At 37.0% G+C, this 23,342-nt stretch overlaps 1 protein-coding gene across 2 annotated transcripts; it reads left to right on the plus strand.

The window, feature by feature from the left end:
- Positions 1–6,347: 6,347 nt before the first annotated feature.
- On the plus strand, positions 6,348–12,528 carry LOC311299906 (uncharacterized protein). Of its 2 annotated transcripts, XM_084423839.1 has the most exons (10): positions 6,348–8,033; positions 8,903–8,961; positions 9,242–9,274; positions 9,377–9,409; positions 9,502–9,537; positions 10,456–10,488; positions 10,573–10,608; positions 10,711–10,740; positions 11,492–11,524; positions 11,686–12,528. In XM_084423839.1, the coding sequence occupies exons 1-10, from the start codon at positions 7,843–7,845 to the stop codon at positions 11,847–11,849; spliced, it is 648 nt and encodes a 215-aa protein (XP_084279965.1). In that variant the 5' UTR covers positions 6,348–7,842; the 3' UTR covers positions 11,850–12,528. The 2 variants fall into 2 exon arrangements, with proteins under 2 accessions (XP_084279965.1, XP_084279966.1); XM_084423840.1 differs by lacking the exon at positions 10,456–10,488 and having other exon boundaries at positions 6,983–8,033.
- Positions 12,529–23,342: the final 10,814 nt, after the last annotated feature.

Genomic DNA, 23,342 nt, shown 5'->3' on the forward strand with positions numbered 1-23,342 from the left:
ATCAGCCTTCAAAAATACCTAGCAAAACACAAGTAACACAACTTCCAATGGCATTACTTGCCACTTTACGCATAAGCATTACACTGCTTTGTTGACAACGCCAATCTATCTCACTCAGCATCTTCATGGATAATGTCACCTCGCAGGTTACACAGGGCAGCACAGATTCTCAGAATTTTATCTATTTTTGAAGCAAGGTTGATTGGCACAACTTGTGAAATAATCCTGAAGTGCTTCAGTCTGCATATTATCCGCTCCACGTGGACTCGCACATTAGCAATCCTCCTTGTGCTGGTGGTGTCTTCTTCAGAAAGCTGTGCCCCTCTTTTAGTAAAGGCAGGTATCGTGAGCTTCACCTTTCTTTCAGACAGTAGATCCCGGATGGTGAAGCCTCGGTCAGCCATGACCTCATCTCCTGGACGCAGGTACTCCAGGAACCCTGAGTTGCATGTTATGAATTTATCACTACATCTACCTCCATAAACAGGGGAGATGAACATTATTAGGCCACAGGGTGCAATTGCCACTAGGTATTTTATTGTGTTCTGGGCATAGTAATGGCTAAAAGACTCTGCACGGGAATCAAGATTCTTGGCCCTTTGGAGGGGGGTCTCAGAGCAGTCTATGATGCACGTTGTGCCTGGGTAGTTTTCTTTAAAGGACTGGGGCATTGTAGCACATATTGTCTCCTTTGGAAGCCAAGGAATGTATTCTCTCATATTCTCTTCCATGAGGTCAATCCAGTAGCTTAACACTCGACTGACGACGCTCTGGGACACACTGAATCTTTCAGCCAAGTCATCCTGGAGCAGATTAAGCTCCAGCTTCATCAAAGCCAACAGAAGCTGGTCCGTTGGGTCGAGCTGGAAGTTACCTTTGTAGAGAGGTATGAGGTGTTCAGCCACTGAATAAAAGGCAGCATGTGACAAGCCCGTATGGAGCAAAGAGAGAGCTTCGGTCCTAAGCAGAGTCTTGTGGAGAAGTTTGACACATTGTGTTCCCTGGTCAGTAGTGGTGGTCAAAGGCATCGGGGGGTGACTTGAATAGTAGTTATGGTCACCAAGTGAACGGTCCTCCCACTGGGTCCCAACATCTTTATGGGAGTCATCCAGTGGCACATCCACTAGATCAGTGGCCTCATACTCCATGCTGAGTATTTCATTGTCATCTAGTAAAATAATAAAATGGCTCTTCATTTAGTATCACTCTGAGCCTTCAATTTTATACCAATTTTGCAATTGTGAATGATTTGTATGTTGGTAAGCCATATTTTATTCAGTGTTTTCATTAAAGCCTTATTTGTATGCATTTTTTCATTACAAAAAAGAAAAGAAAATACACAGTAACTATTATGTAACATTTTAATAAAACTTTATTTGAAAAATTAAACGCAGAACCGCAGCAAACAAATCAAATAAATAAAGGCAAAAGTCTTAACATTAGCATTTAAATCCGGCTCCCCGCCCCTCTCTGTCGCTCTGTGTACATGGCCTGTACCACTACACTCGCTATCTTCGGAACGTGTATGTGTCCCAGCTCTTTCACATAATGGTTTGATCCTAGTCTGTATTCCCATGTAATTGGCCACATAGTGTGCCCATCCAAATAAAGTCCCGCCCCAGCCGGCTTGTTCGCGAACGACACATATCTACGACGTACCTGACTGCCTAACTAGCACCCGACGTGGCTTCTTCAACAGAGCTTCATAGCCAAGCCACTTTTCAGGGTAGGGATGTTCTTCAGTTGGCTTTCCATCCACAAAGTGGAAGGAACAAACAAAAGCACGTTTGGGTGGGGTTTTCAGGTTCAAAGCCTTCAACCAAAGTCGCAGCGCTTCTTTCTCCTTCGGAGGTGGATGCAGGTTGTACGTGGCTCCACAGGTACAATCACATCGTAGTTGAGGTCGATGTTCAAAACATTCCTGCTTTAAAAACTGCTCTCGTTTCTTCCAATTATTATGGCACCCTCTAACTGAACACATAACACTTGACATTGCCGAAATTAATAGGAAAATAAATTAATATAACAGAACACTCGCATCTAACTAACTTCTACTTAGCATTTCCCGGTGTTTAGCCGCGTAAACCGGAAGTTCGAAGACAATCGGAAGTGCTCCGCTGACACACAGTGTAAAATGGAACATAAGGTCTATAGGAAAGAAGACTTTCAGTGGAGTTCAGCTCACGTCACCGTCTCGAGTGCAGGCAAGAAGAGTTCGAGGGCGATTTCACTGTTTTATATGATTTGACTGTATGGATATAATAAAATGATGCATGGAAAAGAAACTGTCGACATTCTCAGTGAGTTTAATTCACACATTTAGTTCGAGTGTTGTCATTTTATGATGCAAGTTTAGCACTGCTGCAGACAGTTCATTTTACAGTTTCCCCTGCATTATGTGGATTATAAGGGACAAGAAATGGATTATTTGTCAAATTCGAATAACGTTTTAGTAACTATTGACAGTATGAGTGAGTTTAATTTGTTGATTGATCGATCGTTAATGTAGTTAAATATTTAATGCACTGCACTGCTGTGGTTAATATAACAACACTCTCCCAACAGCATAATATTGCTTTTAAATCTTTTAAGACCAATTCCTAGTCAAATTAGAATTATATCTCAGTTTTATATAACACTTGTGATGGTATATGCTCAGACGTGCAGTCTACCAATAACATTAGAGCGACAACACTAGGAACGCCCACAAGCGACTTCACTGTACAGAGACTAGCGACATGCAGCGACAAAATCGCTGGCAGTGTGAACGGGGCGTCAGGCTGCATCGAAAGGTAACTTCGCGTCTGATGCCATGTTGGATCCATAGATATAAACAAACTGCTTCGGTGTGTCGCATGGACGTCGTCATCGTCTTGCTGCTCCCTCCCTGTTCTGTGATTGGTTCCCTTTTTGAGGGGAAAATCTGGTCCATGGTGTCCAGGCTGCCTAGCAGCGTGAATAAAATCACGCTGTGCACAAGGCAGCATGGGGAAACCCAGGCTAACTAATGCTAATCAGTGCTGATGAGTTATTAATATTTTGGTCAGTTTTACCAGAATATAGCTAGATTAACAGATATAGGCCTATAGGCCTAATAAATATTGTCATCATTTCTTCATTCTCATGTCGTTCCAGACCTGTATGACTTTCTTTCTTCTGCTGAACACAATAGAAGATATTTAGAAGAATGTTGGCAATCAAACCGTTTCGGTTCCCATTGACTTTCATAAAATTTTTGTTCATAATGGAAGTAAATGGGAACCAAAGCTGTTTGGTTACTAACATATCTTCTAAGTTCAGCAGAAGAAAGTTAGTTATACAGGTTTTAAATGACATGATGGTGAAAGAATGACGACAGAATACACATTTTTGGGTGGATGATATTTTGAGAATTTCTGTTTTAATGGAATATTGCAGCATTTATTATAGATGATTTATCCGTGCACATCATTATTTTTTAATGCGTGTCCTCATAATCTTTAATCAGAATAACTTCTCCATCTTGCAGTGACGTCTCTTCTCTGATGACGAGGGCGGGGCAACCTGTCACTCACATGAGATCCACCAATAGCAAACCACAATCATCCAATCAATTCCCAATGGACGAAATCAAGGCCCGCCCTACATTTGTTCTTGTTCCAGAAGCCGTTTTTAAATTGAAAATTAGAAACTTTGTCTTGAATACAAACATTTAGTTTGTTAATCACTTTTCTCTCTAAACCGTGACCCAAACCACATCAAACAGAGGTTTCTAAGTTCAAACTGGTCCTGATGGTCCTGTAACCCGAGCGAGCTCGTACTCCCTAATGTAAAGTGCCGCGGAGCGTTTCTTTTTTTCCGTCAAGCATGAGAGTACGTTCTGTACCTCATGGTTCCGGCAATTTCCTTTCAGCCTCCATGTTTAAAAGGAAAATCCCGAGGTCCCGTGTGCCCTTGGGCCTTTTTCACATACACATGTAAATCTGACCTTACCAGCTTTCAAAGACTTCCCTCAACAGTGTGTTTCTTGAAAAGACAGCTAACCGGCCATAATGTGGCCTAGTGAGGGATCCTCAACGGTTAATTATCCATTTACGCTTTTAAAGAGAAAAATCCTTTTAGCGCGCACACAGAGGACTTCTTTGATAGTAGGCAAGGCCCTCCTAAATACCAGAGTGGAGGACATGTCAAATGTAACTCTATTACACAGGACCACTCTCTCCCATTATCAAAACTCTAACCCCTGTTCTGCTCCACAGCGGCCTGTTCCACTTTACCACAGGCGCCCATAGAAATACAGGAAAGGTAAAACCCAGATGGGTAGACTTCCTGTCTTGTCTAGCGACGGCCCATTCATTTCCATTGGCAGTAGTTCCGTCTGATAAAAGGGAAAAATGGCCAACAGATCGAATGTCCACGGACGGATGAGACTCTGCTTGGGACGTGCAAGGGATTATTTAGTCTTAGTTTGTGAAATCGGTCACTTCTGGAATTTCCGACTTCCCCGAATTTAAAGGGATAGTTCACCCAAAAATGAAAATTCTGTCATCATTTACTCACCCTCAAGTTGTTCCAAACATGTATGAAGTTTTTTGTTCTGCAGAACACAAAAGAAGATATTTTGAAGAATATGGAAACCAAACAGTTGATGAGACTTCCAGAGTATATATTTTTTCTCCATACTATGGAAGACAATGGGGTCCATCAACTATTTGGTTACTCACATTCTTAAAAATATCTTGAATAATACTCACTTGGACAAATGATGATCCCTTTAAGGCTGGAATACACTACATGACTTTTGCACAGATTTTCCCCCGATTTGAAGTCTGTACGAGACAACGCAGATGTTTTTTAAAGCTTCAGACTATGATTGCATCAGTCAGAGATCAAACATGTTTGATATTTTGAGCCGAATCTTGTTTTCATTTGTAACACGTCTCCTAGCAACAAGGCACGAGCTTCTGCGCAAGTTTGTTGCTTTTGAAACAACTTGAAAAGTCATGGCGGTTTAGGTCGTTTAGTGTATGATGCCCAGTTTTTCTCTGTAACAACTTACCATGTCGGCAAGTGTACGAAGCCTATAGTGGTTTAAAATACATGTACCAATTTTAAAAGTTGTTAAGTATATCCAACTCCAGCCTTAAGGTGCGGCTACTGTGGCGAAATCCAGTCATTCCAAAAGGAATCTGCACGACTGTGAGTTTGCGTGAGGGCGAACATTTAGATTTTGCTCATATCCAAGTTGGCCACGCAAAGTTGTCGTGTTGACCATCAAAAAGCTGCTTGGTTTGAAAGTGACTCCTGTGTGAACAGTGCTTCATATATCGCTAACACTATTGACAATAGACAATGAACAAACACTGCCCGGCCCCCAAATAAATTGGATGATTATTGCTGTGATAATTATGTTTCTATCATGCTATACGTTTGGCAACAGTTCTTCTAACCCTAACTGATGGAGTGTGTAACTTTTCATTTCTTAAACAACCATGTAGGAAGACCAAATCTTGACCAAACATTGATGCATCTCTTGATGGAAATCACATCACAACATTTACTTCCATCAAGAAGAGGTGCATCAATGACTACGTTTACATGCAGCCAATAACCCGTTCAAAACCGGGATATTAGCAATAACCCGGTCGCGCACGGCCATGTAAACACCGGCAAAAACCCGGATATGCTCATATCCCGGTTTTTAAAAACCCGGATATTACCCCTGGGGTACCCCTTTTCTAACCCGAATATTTGGTCATGTAAACGCGTATCGGCATATCCCCATCAAAAGGAACATTGATTTGTGTTCTGCGCATGTTCTATTCGCAAGGAATCTTTGGTCTTTTGAGTAGAGACGGCGCATAAAAAAACCCGCGTGCAGTATACCGGAAGTAAACAAGAAGTAGAGGTTAACATGGCGAGACGCAGCACAGCACCACACTTTTGGAGCGAGGAGGAAAGCGCAAACAAAGGCGATCGCTATCTGCCACGAACTATTCATTATCCGGGTGCTGCTGCTGTTGTTGTTGTCTTTGGATACAGGAAGAAGAATTGGAAATGACGCATATTGCGTCTTAAGGTTGTCCGTACGTCCTGACGCTAACCGTGCGTCGCCGTTTACATCGGGATATTCCCAACTGATTACAAATTCCATGTATACAGGAGTAACTCTCTCTGCTCACGCATGTAAACGGGTTATTCCGAATGTTTCAGAAACCCAAATAGTGACCTTAACCCGACCATAACCCGGATATTGGCTGCATGTAAACGTAGTCAATGTTTGGTCAAGATCTTGTATTGACAATGCAAGAGTCCAGCACTCTGTAAAGTCTCCTCCAGCACATCCCAAAGACTTTTAATGAATTTAAGATCTGGAAATGATTCTTCAAGCTCCTCCCAACCATTCTTTCACAATCTGAGCCTGATGAATCTTGACATTGTCCTGCAATATGGCCATGATGTGTTTCCTACATGGTTGTTTAAGAAAAGAAAGCTACACACTCCATCAATTAGGGTTAGAAGAACTGTTGCCAAACATATAACAAGCTAGAAACATAATAATCACTGCAATAATGATCCAATCAAGGATTTGCCTATTTAAATCCGAACCATGATTGTTGGGAGTGTATATTGCATGCAAAGTTTCACTAATGTGACCAAACCTTCCCCAGCTAACAGGGAACGCTCTTAGAACTTTAGCTAACGTTCTGGCAAGTTTCTCTTGAACAAACATTCTTCCAGTAACGTTAATATAACGTTTGTTCAAAGTTATCAGATATTTAATATTGTTCTCAAAACATTACCACAAACACACTATCATGGAAAGCTTTTTTCTGAAACGTTTTAGTTGGATGTTTGTCAAACGTTTTTAAAATGTTACTACTTGTTACATATTCAGAGAACATACAACAGTATCATTCACATAATGTTTGCAAGATGATTAAAAAAAGGAAGATCCTTGACTTTTTCTGAACGCTAAGAGAATATTATAACAAAACTTAATGGAACATGTTTTTACTTTTGTTCATGTTTTTCGTAACTTTTTTTGGTACGTGCTTTATTCTGATCGTTGACATTTAGAATAGTTTCGGAAACGTATCTCGAAGTCATCACGGAGTCCCTTTGTTACATCATACGGCTCCAATCCCAACTCTTTCCGAGTCTAAACCTGACCTTGGGGTAGATTTCCAACCTTTGTGGGTAAATTCCCGACCTTTCGGTAACATTTCTGGAACTCACTGTACCTAAAAAACCGACAGGTCATGTGTTTGGCCCAGGATGTTACCCGACACTGTCTTTCTCTCAAAATTAATCTCAAGGAAAGCTAGGGGGGGAAAAGTGGAATTTCCTGAACACAGATCCCAGAGTCTCTCCCGCAGCACTGAGCACTAATACCTCCATCAGTAGCAACCTTATCGCTGGCATCTGGACAACAAGAGGCCAAAAAAACAAGCGCCATTTCCCCAACACCAACCTTTTAAAGAGGAAAAATTCTATTTATGCCCTGCCAGCTCGCTATTGCTTTACAGAGCAATTAGGTTTGCATTTCTCCCCAAATACTGGCCTCAGTGACCCAGGGAATCCCCAGCATTGAGCGCATGTCAACACGGCGCGATCGCCAGGTCACGGGCGGGCAACTATCATGACCTTGGCATTGGCGTGGCGCTTCACCTGAACCTTCCACTTGCAGGACTTCTTTTTTTGTTTTGGCGGGAGAGAAACGTTTCAACGTAACAAAAGGTTCACTGTGAGGTAAAGATTTTCCCTTTTAACGGGGGCGAGAGAGAATCCTTCAGTGGGAATGTACATGGGAAGGAGACATATCAATCCTTACATTAAGCCATGCAATTAATGTAATCCAAGATGAAGCGTTTTTTTTTCCACGTCTTCTCTTTCACAATAAGAGACCCTCCCCTCCCACATTCTCAATGGCCTTTGAGGAGGTATAAAAGCCTTGACGGCTGCTGTCGCCACAGGACCAGTTCATGTGCAATACTACACTGTGTACTGTACACCACCGGACCCAGTCTCTCACCTCCAGCCATGCTGACCAGGTAACTCTACATCTTTCACAACGCAAACACATCCGATTTATTATCACTATCACACATTGAGAAAACTGAGGGTCTAAATTGTTTATGTACTGTATGCCATTCTGCAAAGACATGAAGCTTGAAGTCACTAAAATGGTTCCACCAAATTAATTTATAGAGTAATTATTATACATTATAGATGATATTATGTTTTAATATTTAAACACATTTCGGAACATGTACTTTAATACAGGATACTGTGTGCTTTCTTAATATAAAAACACATTTTGGAGATGACAATCAAATATAGAGAGTTAATAAAAGCAGAAATAGTGGTTTTCAATGCTGTCATCTGTGATTATTGCATGCCTTGACTTCAACTGCATGAATGCATGACACATTATTAAACACATTCACTACATATACAATAGATGCATAATAATAAAAATATGTTCTATGAACGTTTCGCTAACGTTCTCATTAAGTTATGAAACCGTTATTTCTGAATGTTCACTGACCGTTCAAAACACCCCGGTTTTTAAATGTTTTCTTTTTCTTGGTTATGTTAACATTAAGGGAACATTCAGTGTTATCATTCTGCAAACGTTACAGGAATGTTGCTTTTGAATGTTCTCTGAACATTAAAAAAAAAAAAATATGAAAAATTTTTTTAAAATTAAATGAACATCCAACTAAAGCATTTAAATACCAGATAACAAACATTCTATTAATGTTACTGGAATAATGTTTGTTCATAATGTTGAGAGAACCTTGCCAGAGCATTAGCTAAAGATGCGAGAACTGTTCACTGTAAGCTTGGTCCTTACCTGCTTATGTATAAGTCAGATTTATTGTGTCAGGCAATGATTTATTTGTGTCTTTTGTCACAGGAACATTCTCATCCTCTGCTCATTGGTGCTGGTACTGGTTAAAGCGGACCTTGAAGCAGGTGAAAGAGAAAATATTTTTATCCTGTAATATAAGAGAGTTAACAAAAAGAAGCCACAAATATATAGAACATCATATCTGTGTATATATATATATATATGTATATACAATTATGGAGCATCCATACAATTTTAAAAAGCATCCATCAAATCTTTCAAATGTAATTTTGTTAAGTTTTTAAATTTAATATGATGAATCTGTATAAATCTCTGTATATAAGAATGTGACTAAGATATTAATTGTTTAAAAACAACCATTTCCTATCTGTTTTTCTTTTGTAGCTGAAGGGGGGTCCCAAGCCATGTTTGCCACAGGTAATCATAAATCATAAAACCGGTAACATTAAAACATGTTGCATGCAAATCTATAAAATAAAATAAAAGCTAAGAACTAAGAATCCCTCTATTAACCCACAGATCATGATTCAACCTCAGATGAAGCTCCAACTGGTGAGTTTCTCACTCTCTCTCTCTCTCTCTCTGTTTTGGAGTCACAGTCTGTATTCTGTCTTCACTGCAGTGTCTTGTGTTTTCATTCACAGAAAGCATGAACCTGGTCTCACCCGACCTGCCCAACGGTGAGTGATCACTCCTTCACAGGGTAGGACAGAAGCAGATGAAAGAGGGTTAGCTATGAATGTTGTGCATGGAAGGATTAGCCCGTACCCTTGATTTGTGAACCAGACTGGTTGATGTTCCTGACAAATGAGAGAGAATGATTGTTAGTTAAACAAAGTGTTTGACAAGTTGCTCTTAGGGATAAACTGAAGGTTTTAACCCAGGCCTACCGCCTGGAAGAGGACTCTTGAACACAAGAGAAAGATTTGTACTATTCATTTTCACAAAGAACTTGTATCCTCTAGTTCTTTAGGAAAGCAGGTTCTGGCACGTTAAAGCACTTATAATGAAACACCAATGTTGCATCCCAATTTGCCTGCTTAAACTACGCCCTAAAAGCATGCACTGTTTTTCTGAAGAAAAACTACATACTTTTGAGTGAGCAAGCTAAATTGGGACATACTACTTGGTCATACTTGCGTAAAGAAATGTAAATGTCGTGTGTTTTTCCTGTGAAAAATTCCCTCGTGTTTGCATTATGATGCATTTAAGAGTTAATGACCACACGGATCTTTATAAAAGTTTACAATGCTGTTGCAGATTAAATATGATGTGGATAACATTGGATAAATATATTTTCGTCAGGTTAGAGACTGATTATTAACCTTAACCGTCGGACTAACACATCCGCCATGTTTGTAGTTTTTCAACAGTTTTTATTCGCGTTTGTAGTTTTAATCAATTTGAGTAAAACTTTACAAGTCTGCCATCTAGTGGTGACTAAACAAACTGTTATTCTCTCTTTTCTGATCTACCCAGAGGAAATTTTGTTGTTCAGAGTTAAATTTGCTCTCCATTTAATCTCAGAGCAGTCTGTGATAATCCACTGAGATATTAAGGAGATCTCATTTTGTGATTTCTCTTTCTTATGGCTTCAGATGAGCTTCTGTATTACAACGGAGCAGCTGCAGGTAGCCTAAAGAAAGAACCATGTCAATTGTTCAGAAATAAAAAGTATTAGACAATTAAAAATAAATGTGTTTTGTGTCGTTTAGATGCCAGCAGCACCAGTGCTGAGGCAGGGAACAGCGGTGAGTGTCAGAAGTGTGAACGATAAGAAAATATAGTTACAACTTATAAACTGAAAGCGAATATGGTCCAAAAATTGACACGAGTCTCCTTTTTCTTTTTAGCACCTCAAGTAAACGACGTGCCCAAAGCTGGTGAGTCAGTTTTTATTATGTGCGATATGTTATCAAAATACAGTCTGGAATATTTAGTCCAGTTTTTACTGTAGCCGGTGCAGGAACATCCAGAATGTCCAGGTCACATTTCATCCTAAAAATAAAAGAGGAAAAAAAACATTTTGCATAAAAATATAGACTTTGAGACTGAGATTTTTGCATGACATTATTGGCATGACATTTAAGCACATTTTCCACCGAAATTCTCATTATTGTAATGAAAAAACAAATAAAAAACAATATTATTATTGTTATGATTTATTTAAATAGTAAAGTATTCATACACCATGCTAGTGCTAAATTTAATTCATGCCAATTAAAAAAAAATTGGTTGTATTACATGTATTTATTTATTTGAATTTTCTAAAAGAAACTATCCTAAAATAACAAACATAATTTATTATTATTATTTTTAATTATTTTCATTTCAGGCTGAAATATGACCAGATATTTCACTCTTGAAATCCCAATGCATAAATAAAAAAATAATCATGAACATAAAAATGATAATTCCGTAGTAATTAAAATAGCATGAAAAAATAAATGGATAAAATAATAAATATGGATAAAACTAATGTATAAATTGTATTTGTTTTGTGAATTTTATTATTTCATTTTATTTATTTATGTCACTTTCACAATTTGACAAGGGTGAATTATGACCTGGTAATTTTGCTCCTAAAATCCCATGTGTCTCATGCATTTTTTTTTTTTTTTTTTTTATCTTTAGATGCAGCTAAATCCAGTATGGAAGAAAATGATGGTAAATATCACATCATAAACACACACATGCAATCAGTGAATATTAATAACTCATTCATATCTTTTGAATGAGATGTAAAGTGTTCGTCTCACCTCTCTCTCTCTCTCTCTCTGTCTCACCTCTCTCTCTCTCTCTCTCCGTCTCTCTCTCTCTCTGTACAGAAGATGAAGCTCCAGACTCAGATGAGGCAGCGGTGGCGGCTGTCAAACCCGCTCCAGTCCCAGTCCAGCAGCGCGCCACCAAATCCCATAATGCATCAGCAGCACGCAAGCGGAGCAAGCCCGTGTCCGCCTCAAAGAAGAGATCAAGAAACCTCCGTCCCTGAGACGTGAACTGTGGAGAGAAACAGGGCAGAGCTGCAATGACAAGGCAGTGACAGAAGAAGCAGAAAAATAACTATACTGTTTATGTTTTCAGTGGCATTTTTTGTTTTGAGAATCTTGAATTAGACTTTATCCTCTGTGATCCGTTTGACTGTGTGTGCGCGTGTGTGTGCGTGCGTGTGTGTGTGTGTGTGTGTGTGTGTGTGTGTGTGTGTGCGGCCTCATGGGAGTTTTTCTGTGAGGTCTCTGTTAATGTGAGCTACAGTTGCGCTTGCCAAATATTCTTCAGACTTTACCCAGAGGCAAGGCTGACCTGGACACTTTATAGGATTGATTTCGTTTTAGATCAGACTATGATATTTTGTAACAATATGAAAACTTATAGATGGCTCTTTTTTTTTTGCTTGATTAATTCTAGGATAGATCTGAATCTAAACATCTCAGAGTTGATGAGAAACTGGTGCTGGCATCCTCAGATGTGCCATGATCCTAGCCTTCGCTCTCCTCACAATGACAGTGTTTCAATCAAAAGTGTTTCTCTCTTTGTTTTCAGTTACTTTTTTTTTTTATACGCAAAGTATTTAACATTGTTGAATTTACAAATATTACAATCAATAACATGTGATTCTGAAACATTTCTTTCTTTTTATTGTACCCCTAAATAAAAGCAATGAATATGCTAAATAGAAATACAGTGTGTCTTCATTATGCTTTGGTTAACACGGAATATGAAATATTATTTTGCATAATAATGATATACTATATTTTACTTTAGTAAATACAACAAAATGTGTAACTTGAAATAAATTAATATTCAAGAACAAAAATGCTTATATAAACATACTATATTAAGTATGTGAAATTAACAAAGAATAAATGGAAAACATTTTTTATAATGTTTAATAAATAAAAAATAATAAAGTAAACAACATTGCATAAAGAAAATTATAATTATAATCATAAAAATAATAATTTTGTAATGATTAAAAATAACATGAGAACAAATAAGAATAAATGAATAGCATAATAAATATGAAAAAATAATGCAAAAGTTCAAATATAAATAAAAAATTAATATATATATATATATATATAATCACATTTATGCATCTGTGCTTTTTAACTAAATTAAAGGAACACTTCGACTTTTTGGGACTTTAGCTTATTCACCGTATCCCCCAGAGTTAGATAAGTCCATACATACCTTTTTCATCTCCGTGCGTGCTATAAGTCTGTTTGACGCACCCACTGCTAGCCTAGCTTAGCACAAAGACTGGAGGTAAACAGCTCCAGCTAGCATACTGCTCCCAATAAGTGACAAAATAACGCCAACATTTTCCTATTTACATGTTGTGATTTGTACAGTCACAGTGTGTACAAATAACAAGGTCATATGAGACACAGACATTTTTTAAACGTTTAAATACTGGGAACTATTTTCTCAGAAGGTGAAGCACTACTACTTCTGCGGAGTGATTAGCGCAGCACCCGAGAAGCGCCGTTCCGTCAACAAAACCAACGTGACTAACTAGCTAGTAGTAGTAGCGAACGTGATTCGTGATCATGGCTGACTTTGAGGAATTGTCAGAGGATTTTTATTTGGTATCAAACCAAGATCCAGAACCATATCGTTTTGAGCCAGAATACACAGACGAGGAGTTACAAACTTTGGAAGCTGATAGACAAGATGCCGAACAGACTGAGGTCGAGGGGAGAATCAGAACGGGAGTAGCCTACTATTTCACAAACAAGGTCACTGTTTCTCAAAAATTAAAACTGCCCATTAAACTTTGCATTTACTATCTAGTAATTGCTGACTCTATTACTCCAACTCTGAGCGAACTCTCTGCTCCTCACCACGGCGCTTCTCGGGTGCTGCGCTAATCACTCCGCAGAAGTAGCAGTGCTTCGCCTTCTGAGAAAATAGTTCCCAGTATTTAAACGTTTAAAAAATGTCTGTGTCTCATATGACCTTGTTATTTGTACACACTGTGACTATACAAATCACAACATGTAAATAGGAAAATGTTGGCGTTATTTTGTCACTTATTGGGATTAGTATGCTAGCTGGAGCCATTTACCTCCAGTCTTTGTGCTAAGCTAGGCTAGCGGTGGGTGCGTCAAACAGACTTATAGCACGCACGGAGATGAAAAAGGTATGTATGGACTTATCTAACTCTGGGGGATACGGTGAATAAGCTAAAGTCCCAAAAAGTCGAAGTGTTCCTTAAGCACAGATGCACATATATAGTAATAATGTTTAATAAATAAAAAAGTAAACAACACTGCATAAAGAAAATAATTATAATACTATAATATTATAATAATTAAAAATAGCATGAAATAATATACAGTATGGAAACAATAATGCATAAGTTCAACCAATATATATTATGTTAAATGCAACATTGAACATTTTTAAATGCAAAAATCTAACCTTTTATTGAAGTAAAAGAATTGAAAGTGGGGGGAAATTGGGAACAAACAAACAAAAAAATGCTTTTTTGCCAGCAAACACTTAATATGGGTTTGATTCATACATACAGGGATAAAAAAAGTACCCCATGTGTAAAATGAAATACTCTGCTGTATCTTTAATGCTGTGGGCCTCATTTTCTGCCAGAGGTCCTGGACATCTTGTTCAGATACACATGGCATCATGGATTCCATCAAATACCAACAGATAAAAAATCTAAACCTGACAGCCTCTGCTAGAAGTCTTATAACGGCCCATGTTCGGATCTTCCATCAGGACAGTGATCCAAAAACAAACATCAAAATCAAAACAAAAATATGTCACTGAGCACAAAACCAAGCATCTGCAATGGCCATCCCAGTCCCTATAGAAGAGGAGTGGGCTGAACTGAAGAGAAGAAGCACCAACACTGATCTGGGAATCTGCAGGATCTGGAGAGATTCTGTGGAGGAATGATCTCTGATCTCTCGTCAGTTATTCTCCAAACTCATCAGGCATTATAGGAGAAGACTCAGAGCTGGTATCTTGGGAAAAGGAGGCTGCAAAAAGTATTTAATAAAAGGGGGCAAATAATTGGTCCCAACGTGTTTTTGTGATTTTCCCCCCACTTTCAATTATTTTACTTCAATGAAAGGTTAGATATTTGCTAATTTTTTTAATTAAAGATCAAAAGGATAAACAATGCAGATTTATTTTTTACAGCCATCTTTGATCATATTTACCAGGCGGCAATTAATTCTGACCACAACTGTGTATATATATACACAAATAACATTTATGCATCTGTACTTTATAACAAAAATAAAAAGCACAGATACATAGATATAATAATAATAATAATAATAATGTTTAATAATAAATAAAAAAGTAAATTACACAAGAAATATAGAAAAAATTATAATGTTTTAAAAATGTTATACTGTAGGCCTATGTATGTATGTACAGACCCTTTCCAAAAAATTTGAATATCATGGAAAAGTTTATTTATTTCCATAATTCCATCCTGTGGATTTGCACCTGCCCACACTGCCAAAATAACCAAAACCTGGGTCAATGACCATGGTATCACTGTGTAATTACTGTGTGATTTCATGTAATATTCAAATTTTTTGAAGTCCTGTTTTCGTGGGTTTTATGAGCTGGAAGCCCAAATTATGTACAAATAAACAACTAAATACTTTAAATCGTTTAAGCTGTGGGCCCTGAATCTATAATCTATGGAAGTTTAACGTTTTGAATGGAATTATGGAAAGAAATAAACTTTTCCATGATATTCTAATTTTTTGGAAAGGGTCTGTATGTTTATATATATATATATATATATACACACACACATTACATTTATGTTATATTTATTACAATATAACTTTAATAAACTAATAATAAAAAAGTAAAAACATTCATAAAACTATTATCTTTATAAAGATATTAACTATTTTTTAGCAATTAAAATGAATGAATTCAGAGGGAAAGTAGAGGAAAAATTGCTATAACAGATCCTTTAATCAAAATCCCTTCATAATGATTTCCACCTGCTCCAAAAGAAGAGTAAGATCTGCATGTGTGAGGTGTTCTGTGTGTGTGTTGGCCTGGACTCAACTGTAGGCTGTAACTGTAGGCGTCTATAGGCTCTCTCTCCGCAGAACCCTATACCTCTGCTGTACGTGTCCGGGACGCTCTGAGCCGAAAGGTCGGGCCGTTCTCTCACGCTAAAGCTGATACCCGTCTGGGCTTCTGGGCTTCTCCTGTGACGTCCACGGCCACACACAACCTTTCGCCTGTTAAAGGTCACAAGGTCAGATTGAGAGCTTTTCTGTAATCTCACACACACAGCGACGGGATTTACCTTCTAGAATATCAAGACAAACACTCACATTCAAGATCGAGAGGCAGAGATCAGGGACAAGAAGTCAACAATGAAAGTCAGACAGATTTGGAATGACAGAGTTAATTATGACAGAATTTTAATTTTTCAGGTAAACTATCCCTTTAAAGACTTTCACTGCATAATATACAGGCAATTTCTGATGATGAGGATCTTATTATGTGATTATTTTAAAATAATTTAAACAAAGAATAAACAAATAACAAAATATAACTTCAAATGCACATTTATAAATAATAACAAACGTTTAATAAACGAAATAACTTAAAAAAAACATTTAAATGAAATGAATGACAACAATGCACAAATAAATAATCATAATCATACAAATAACTTTCTAACTAATAAAAATAGCACAAACAAATAAAAGAAAATAACACAATAAAATGCATAAATAAAACCAATAATCTGTAATTAATAACAATTAAAATAATTGGTTATTTATAATATTTATATAATTTAAATGAATACAAAAATAAACAATTAATAAAATAACATTTTAAATACAATTTTTAATTAATTTATTATTATTATTATTAATTATTATTTAAAAATAATTAATTAACATTATAACCAAAATATAACAAAAATACATAGATATAAACAATAAAAATGTTTAATAAATTAAATAAACAATTTTCAAAGGAAAAGTAATCATAATCATACAAATAATAATTTTCTAATTATTAAAAATAGCTTGAATAAATATATAAAATAACACTATAAAATAAATAAATAAAACCAATAATGTTTAATTAATAAATACAATTAGTGGTAATTTCATTGTTAATTAAGAAACAACCATCCTTTAAATTTCCATTTACGGGACAGTAAATTAATTCATCCAGTGCAAAAATTCTGAAAGCAATAAGACCAACACCAGTGTTATTTCAGTATCACTGATAAACTGCTTTTGTTAATACTTTAGATATAGTTTTCACTGTCAAATAATATCAAAAGTGTAAATGAACCACTTTCAAAAGCTTGTTTGAAGTGCAGCTATTAGTTCCTATCACAAAAACATCACTTGAACTCAATGAACATGAAAAACAAGCTGTTAAGTGTTTTGGAGGGGACATTATCTCAGACGTGCAGGAGTTTCATTAACAAAGGCCTTCTGTTCCACAGCGCCGAATCCAGGTCTCCTCTCGTATCAGCTTCTGGGCTTTACTGGAACCACAGCCCGACTGGTACGAGCTATGGAAATACCTCAGCCTCTCTGTAGATGACTGGCTTGAAATTGTGAGGAACGTGTCACACTTGCTAAGCGTGGAAAGCATGTTTAGTACACACTGCATTAGTGCAGGATTTCTGTCAGGTCAGGGAAAGCTCCTTTCTCAAATCAAATGGGAAGAAACTGACCACTGCCTCCTCATGGTCATGTGAGGTATTACAGCACAAAAAAGGCTACTGGAAATAAAACCGTAAAAAAAAAATCATCATGTAAAAAATGTAATGTTAATCACTCAATGAGGTGTTCTGATAAACTATGAATATTATTTAAAACCCCGAAATACTACAGGGATGTACAGTATTTATACTGGAATCCTATAATGGGACAAAATAGGAATCCTAATAAGGTAAATAAACTGAGAATTTATTTGTATTATCACTTCATTCTTAGAGTCCTGTCATATTGATATTATACTGATATCGTGCAAACATCATCATAATTCTAATTAATTTAAAATTACGGGACACTTCAATGCTGAAAGAGTTTTAAAATCCTGAAGATTTCCTAAAAAAAAATCTTCAATTTTAAAATGTACACATCAATTTTATTTTTAATAAGCAAAAAACATGCATATTTATGCATATAATACACAAAATACAACTGCCAAAGAACAAAAAATAATTAATTAACTCATTTGAATAACCACAAAAGTGTGCTTTAAATTCTTTTTGACGTCCTATTGGGAATCATAACAGTTCTTTGGTCAGTTAATATGTTCTAATTGTTTATTTTGTAATATGTGAGAATTCCCATGATTTCAAACGATGGTAATAACTCCTGTAGGGTTTCTGCTATAAACATGGGTCATTTTACAGAAGCGTGTTGGATAACGTCCCCATCACGGGACGGAGACTGTGCTGTCGGCTCAATGGACGTCACGGAGAGATGGATTTGTCGAAGGGCTCGAGCACAAACAGCCTTTTTACTGAGAGACATTCTTACATTTCAGATGCTGTTACCATTGACTCCCTCTCAAACGGGGTCGAGAAGACCTGAAAATCTGACACTGTACACATCCAAACATAACAGAAACCCTAAATCACATTAATGAACTGAAACTTGTGTGGAGATATCAGACACCGTTTTCGCCAGCTAGACAATAAAACGGGTTTAAAATCCCAGACGCAATCTGAAGGAAAATGGAGTCATATATAGAGACATGAATATCACCTAAGGAAACAAAAACGCCTCGAAACCATACAAAAGACCTTAGAAACACCCTAATACAACAGAATCTGATGAAGCCATGAGACGAGAACGGGCAAATATACAATATTTTTAATATATAACATGAGCTGTGATGTCCATGCATGAGCAACAGACTAATATATATGCAATAAATGTTTGGAAATCAATCAAAAATAAGATCAGATCTTTGTCAGTTGTACATAGTGTGTGTTGTTGTTTTGAACTATATGCATAATGTGCATTTTAAAGGCTGATCACAGAAAAAAGAAATCTTTCAAGATTTCTAAACACCTTCAGCGTATGATTTACCTTTAAGTTAATAAACTAAGCAATAAGCATCAGCTTTAGTTGTCTTTGCCTTTGTTTACGGAGTAAAAACAGCAGTATTTAAAAGCTAGTGGTTGGATTTTAGGTGACTAACACAGAATTTCAATGATCGCCAGTCGTTGCCCAACAGAAATGTCAAGTAAATTTAGAGCTCGCACAATGCCACGGGACTTTACCGAGCCCTGCATCTTCAACGGACCTTCTGTGATGTGTGTTTTCAAGGAAAACTGTATCTTAGTGGAAGGTTCTGGAAAAGTGTCGTGACAACTAAAACTGCTGTCTCACCGAAACGCCCTCGTGAAGCAATAAAGTCTCTTTTCAGACTGTTTTTCTGTGGTTGATCAAGAAGCACCAAACAAAAGACATTTCCTCACCCCTCTGCTTTAAATGGGAAAGCAATGTGATTTATGTAGATTTAGAGCAATGGCAAAAGTCAGAGATGGTCACAGTGAGCTGATTTGAGTCTTACAGGACCCTGTGAGAGTGTTTAACAGGTCAGCGGGTCATTCGCTTAGACGTGCTGATCTCACATTCGTCCTGGATCACTGGTCACGAGATCTGAACGAGATGGAGAGAGAGAACGGATGGAGACCAGGACAAGAAATCATGTTTTAAAAGATTTAAATGATAGAATAGTGCCAAATAATTTAGTTAAAACTAAATTGACAGGGAAAATCCTCTTGAAGCAACCCGAGTTAAAGTGCTTTGATCAAGGGGACAGTGCTTCAGAACAACTCAGGTTTGATCCTAAAACCTTTCCATTACCGGCCCAGATCTAGAGACTATAGAGCACACGCTTCTCTGATACAGAAACAGAACCACTATACATGGAGGAACGACAGGAACATGGCAGGAATGGAGGAAAGAAGGGAGGGAGGATGGGAGGATGAAGGAAGGAAGGAAGGAAGGAAGGAAGGAAGGAAGGAAGGAAGGAAGGAAGGAAGGAAGGAAGGAAGGAAGGAAGGAAGGAAGGAAGGAAGGAAGGAAGGAAGGAAGGAACAACTTAATTGGTGAAGGAAAATGGAAGGAAAAAAGAAAGGAGAAAGGGATGGAAAGAAAAAGGGAATAGAAAAAAGAATCAAGAAAAGAAAACAGAAGGGAAAAAATGAAGAAAGGAAGGAAAATGGAAGGAAGAAAAGATTAAGGAAGGGGAAAATAATGAAGGGAGGGAAGGAAATGGTTGAAAAAAGAAGAAAGGGAAGAAGGAAGAAAGATTAAATGAATAAAGCAAAACAAGCAGAAAAAATGACAGAAGGAAGGAATGAAGGAAAATGGTAAAAAAGAAGAAAGGAAAGAAAGGAAGGAAGGTCAAATTAATGAAGGAAGCAAAACAGAAGCAGAAAAGATGAAGAAAAAAGAGAGAGAGAAGGAAGGAAGGAAGGAAGACACATGAAAAAAAATAAGAAGGAAGGAAGGAAGGAAGGAAAGTGGTAGAAAAGAAGAAGAAATGAAAGAAGGAAGGAAGGTCAAATGAATGAAGCAAAACAGAAGCAGAACAAATTAAGGAAGGAAGTAAGGAAAGAAAGAAAGAAAATTAAAGAAGGAAGGTAGGAAGGAAGAAAAGATTAAGGAAGGGGAAAATAATGAAGGGAGGGCAGGAAATGGTTGAAAAAAGAAGAAAGGAAAGAAGGAAGAAAGATTAAAAGAATGAAGCAAAACAAGCAGAAAAAATGACAGAAGGAAGGAATGAAGGAAAATGGTAAAAAAGAAGAAAGGAAAGAAAGGAAGGAAGGTCAAATTAATGAAGGAAGCAAAACAGAAGCAGAAAAGATGAAGAAAAAAGAGAGAGAGAAGTAAGGAAGGAAGACAAATGAAAAAAAATAAGAAGGAAGGAAGGAAGGAATGAAGGAAAGTGGTAGAAAAAAAGAAGAAATGAAAGAAGGAAGGAAGGTCAAATGAATGAAGCAAAACAGAAGCAGAACAAATTAAGGAAAGAAAGAAAGAAAGAAAGAAAGAAAGAAAGAAAGAAAGAAAGAAAGAAAGAAAGAAAGAAAGAAAGAAAGAAAGAAAGAAAGAAAGAAAGAAAGAAAGAAAGAAAGAAAGAAAGAAAATGAAAAAATTAAAGAAGGAAGGTAGGAAGGAATGAAGGAAGAAAGGAAAATGGTAGAAGAAAATAAGGAAGGAAGGAAGGAAGGTAAAATGAATAAAGCAAAACAATGAAAAATGAAAGTAGGAGGGAAGGGAGGAAAGAAGAAATGAAGGAAAATTTTAGAAAAAAAGAAGAGAGGAAAGTAAAGTGAATGAAGGAAGCGAAACAGAAGCAGGATTGAAGAAAAAGATGGATAAAGTAAAGAAGAAAGGAAATAAATGTGAAGTAGGAAAAACTAAGGAAAACAGAAGGAAGAAAAATAAAGAAAAGGAAGTCGGTCTTGAGGCTATAAAGAATGATTGGTCCTCATGACTCAGAAGTTCAGCACTGACACACATTAACTATTATAACTCCAGGAGTGTCCTGATTCCCTCAAACACTGGGAGAATGTCCCTCGAGATCTGCTGGATTCTCATGTTACTCCTCGGCTTTAGGTGGATTCCAGGACAAAAATGCTCACGTTTGTTTCAAAAACACAAGTTTCCCAGTTTAGCCAGTATAACGTCAGAAGTGCATTATCATGAAGCGGTGTGAAGAGCAGAGGAACGGCCGTGACACTCACACACTCTCTCCCACCATCCTTTAGAAAGGCCACAGGAATCACCTCATTTCCTCAACAAAACCTCATTTACATCCTAAAACTGCTCTATTTTCCCATCGTTTGCATATTTAATCACACTAAAGCTGCTTTGATGCATCAATGGCTAGTTGAATATGAATGGATGTGCAAGAGAAAAAAGCGAATGATTAACCTGTAACAGGAATATGTGCTTTATTTCCCAACAAGGATGTTTTTTAAGCTCAATCAATTTCTCAACGGAGAAACAAAGAAGCTTTGTGTGAGGAGCAACTGGACAAACGGAAGCTTTTCCCGGCCAAACGGAGGGACACAGGTTTACTGCATGCGGACTCGCTCTTTAAACCACATTAGGAACATTCATTTACATGTAATCCAAGACTACTCCGCTCAATCTATTGGAAACATAAATAAATGGAAAAATAAAATATAAACAAACAGACAAATCGATGGTAAATCAATAAAAGTATAAAATGCCACAATAATAAGACTAAGTAAGCAAGCAAATAAACAAATAATAGTAAATTGCTATAATAAAATGATAATTTATTAAAATTGTTGTTATTTTAATTTGAATTAAGATTACCTTACAGGCTATGCAAACAAGCTAATAAATCAATAAATAGCTTAATAAATACATTAAAAATAAACTAGTTTAAATAAAATAATTTTTTCCAATGTTATTACAGACATTACAGACCATTTAAACAACAAATAGATACATAAATAGCTTAACAAATAAATAAAAATAATTTATCAAATTAAAATGTCATTTTATTACCAAGCTTACCGATAATAAAAAATATTCAAAAAATAATTTGTTAAATTCAATTGTTTTATTTTTAATTTAAATTAAGATTACTTGTATTGCAGAATATTAAAGCAAATAAAAAAATTATGCAAAAAATATTGGGGGAAAAAACAATGCAATGAGATTGCAATGAAAAACACAAGTCACATAGCTATGATTATGCCCCTAAAGGGACATGGTGAAGACGAAAACTATGATATGGGAGGAAAAATAATAAGTCAATGCTTTTGAGTTCTTTCCGAGAAACTTTGCGTTTCCTCGAAAGCGAATGCAAAGTTTCTCATGGGAATGCCAACATTTTGAGAGAGAACGCAAAAGCATTGACTCCCATATCATATTTTCCTTCTTCACCATGTCCCTTCAGGGGCTCCGTAATTATGTGTTCATGTGTTTTGTAACTTGTTAGAGGTTTTAGCTAAAGTAGTAACCAAAAGGTATAACCAACCTAGATCAGGGATGGGGAAGAGTTTTGCTTCAAACCTGAGAAAACTCTAGTGATCCTGAAGACATTGATTAGCTTGCTCGGGTATATTAGAGCTAAAATATGCAGGACTGTGGCCCTCTGGGACCGAAGTTGCCCATTCCTGACCTAGACAGACGCTATAAACCCCACAACACCTTAGGGGTGTTAAACTGAGTTCCTGGAGCGCCACAGTTCAGCTGAGTTTAGCTTAAACCCTTATTAAACTCCTGATCCAGCTAATCACGTTATAATCAAGCTAATCAGCCTCATAGGAGCAGGGTTGGAGCCAAACTGAGGGGCCGTTTACACGACACCGTTTTCAACTAAACACAGAAAACTTTATGTGCATTTTGGCCATTCATTTACACAACAACAGAGTTTTGGGGGCCTGAAACCGCAAACTTGTGAAAACGGGTTTCAAAGTGCAAGCTGTGTACATGTTCAG

This window comes from Rutilus rutilus (assembly GCF_951802725.1).
Source record: "Rutilus rutilus genome assembly, chromosome: 11".
NCBI lineage: Eukaryota > Metazoa > Chordata > Actinopteri > Cypriniformes > Leuciscidae > Rutilus > Rutilus rutilus.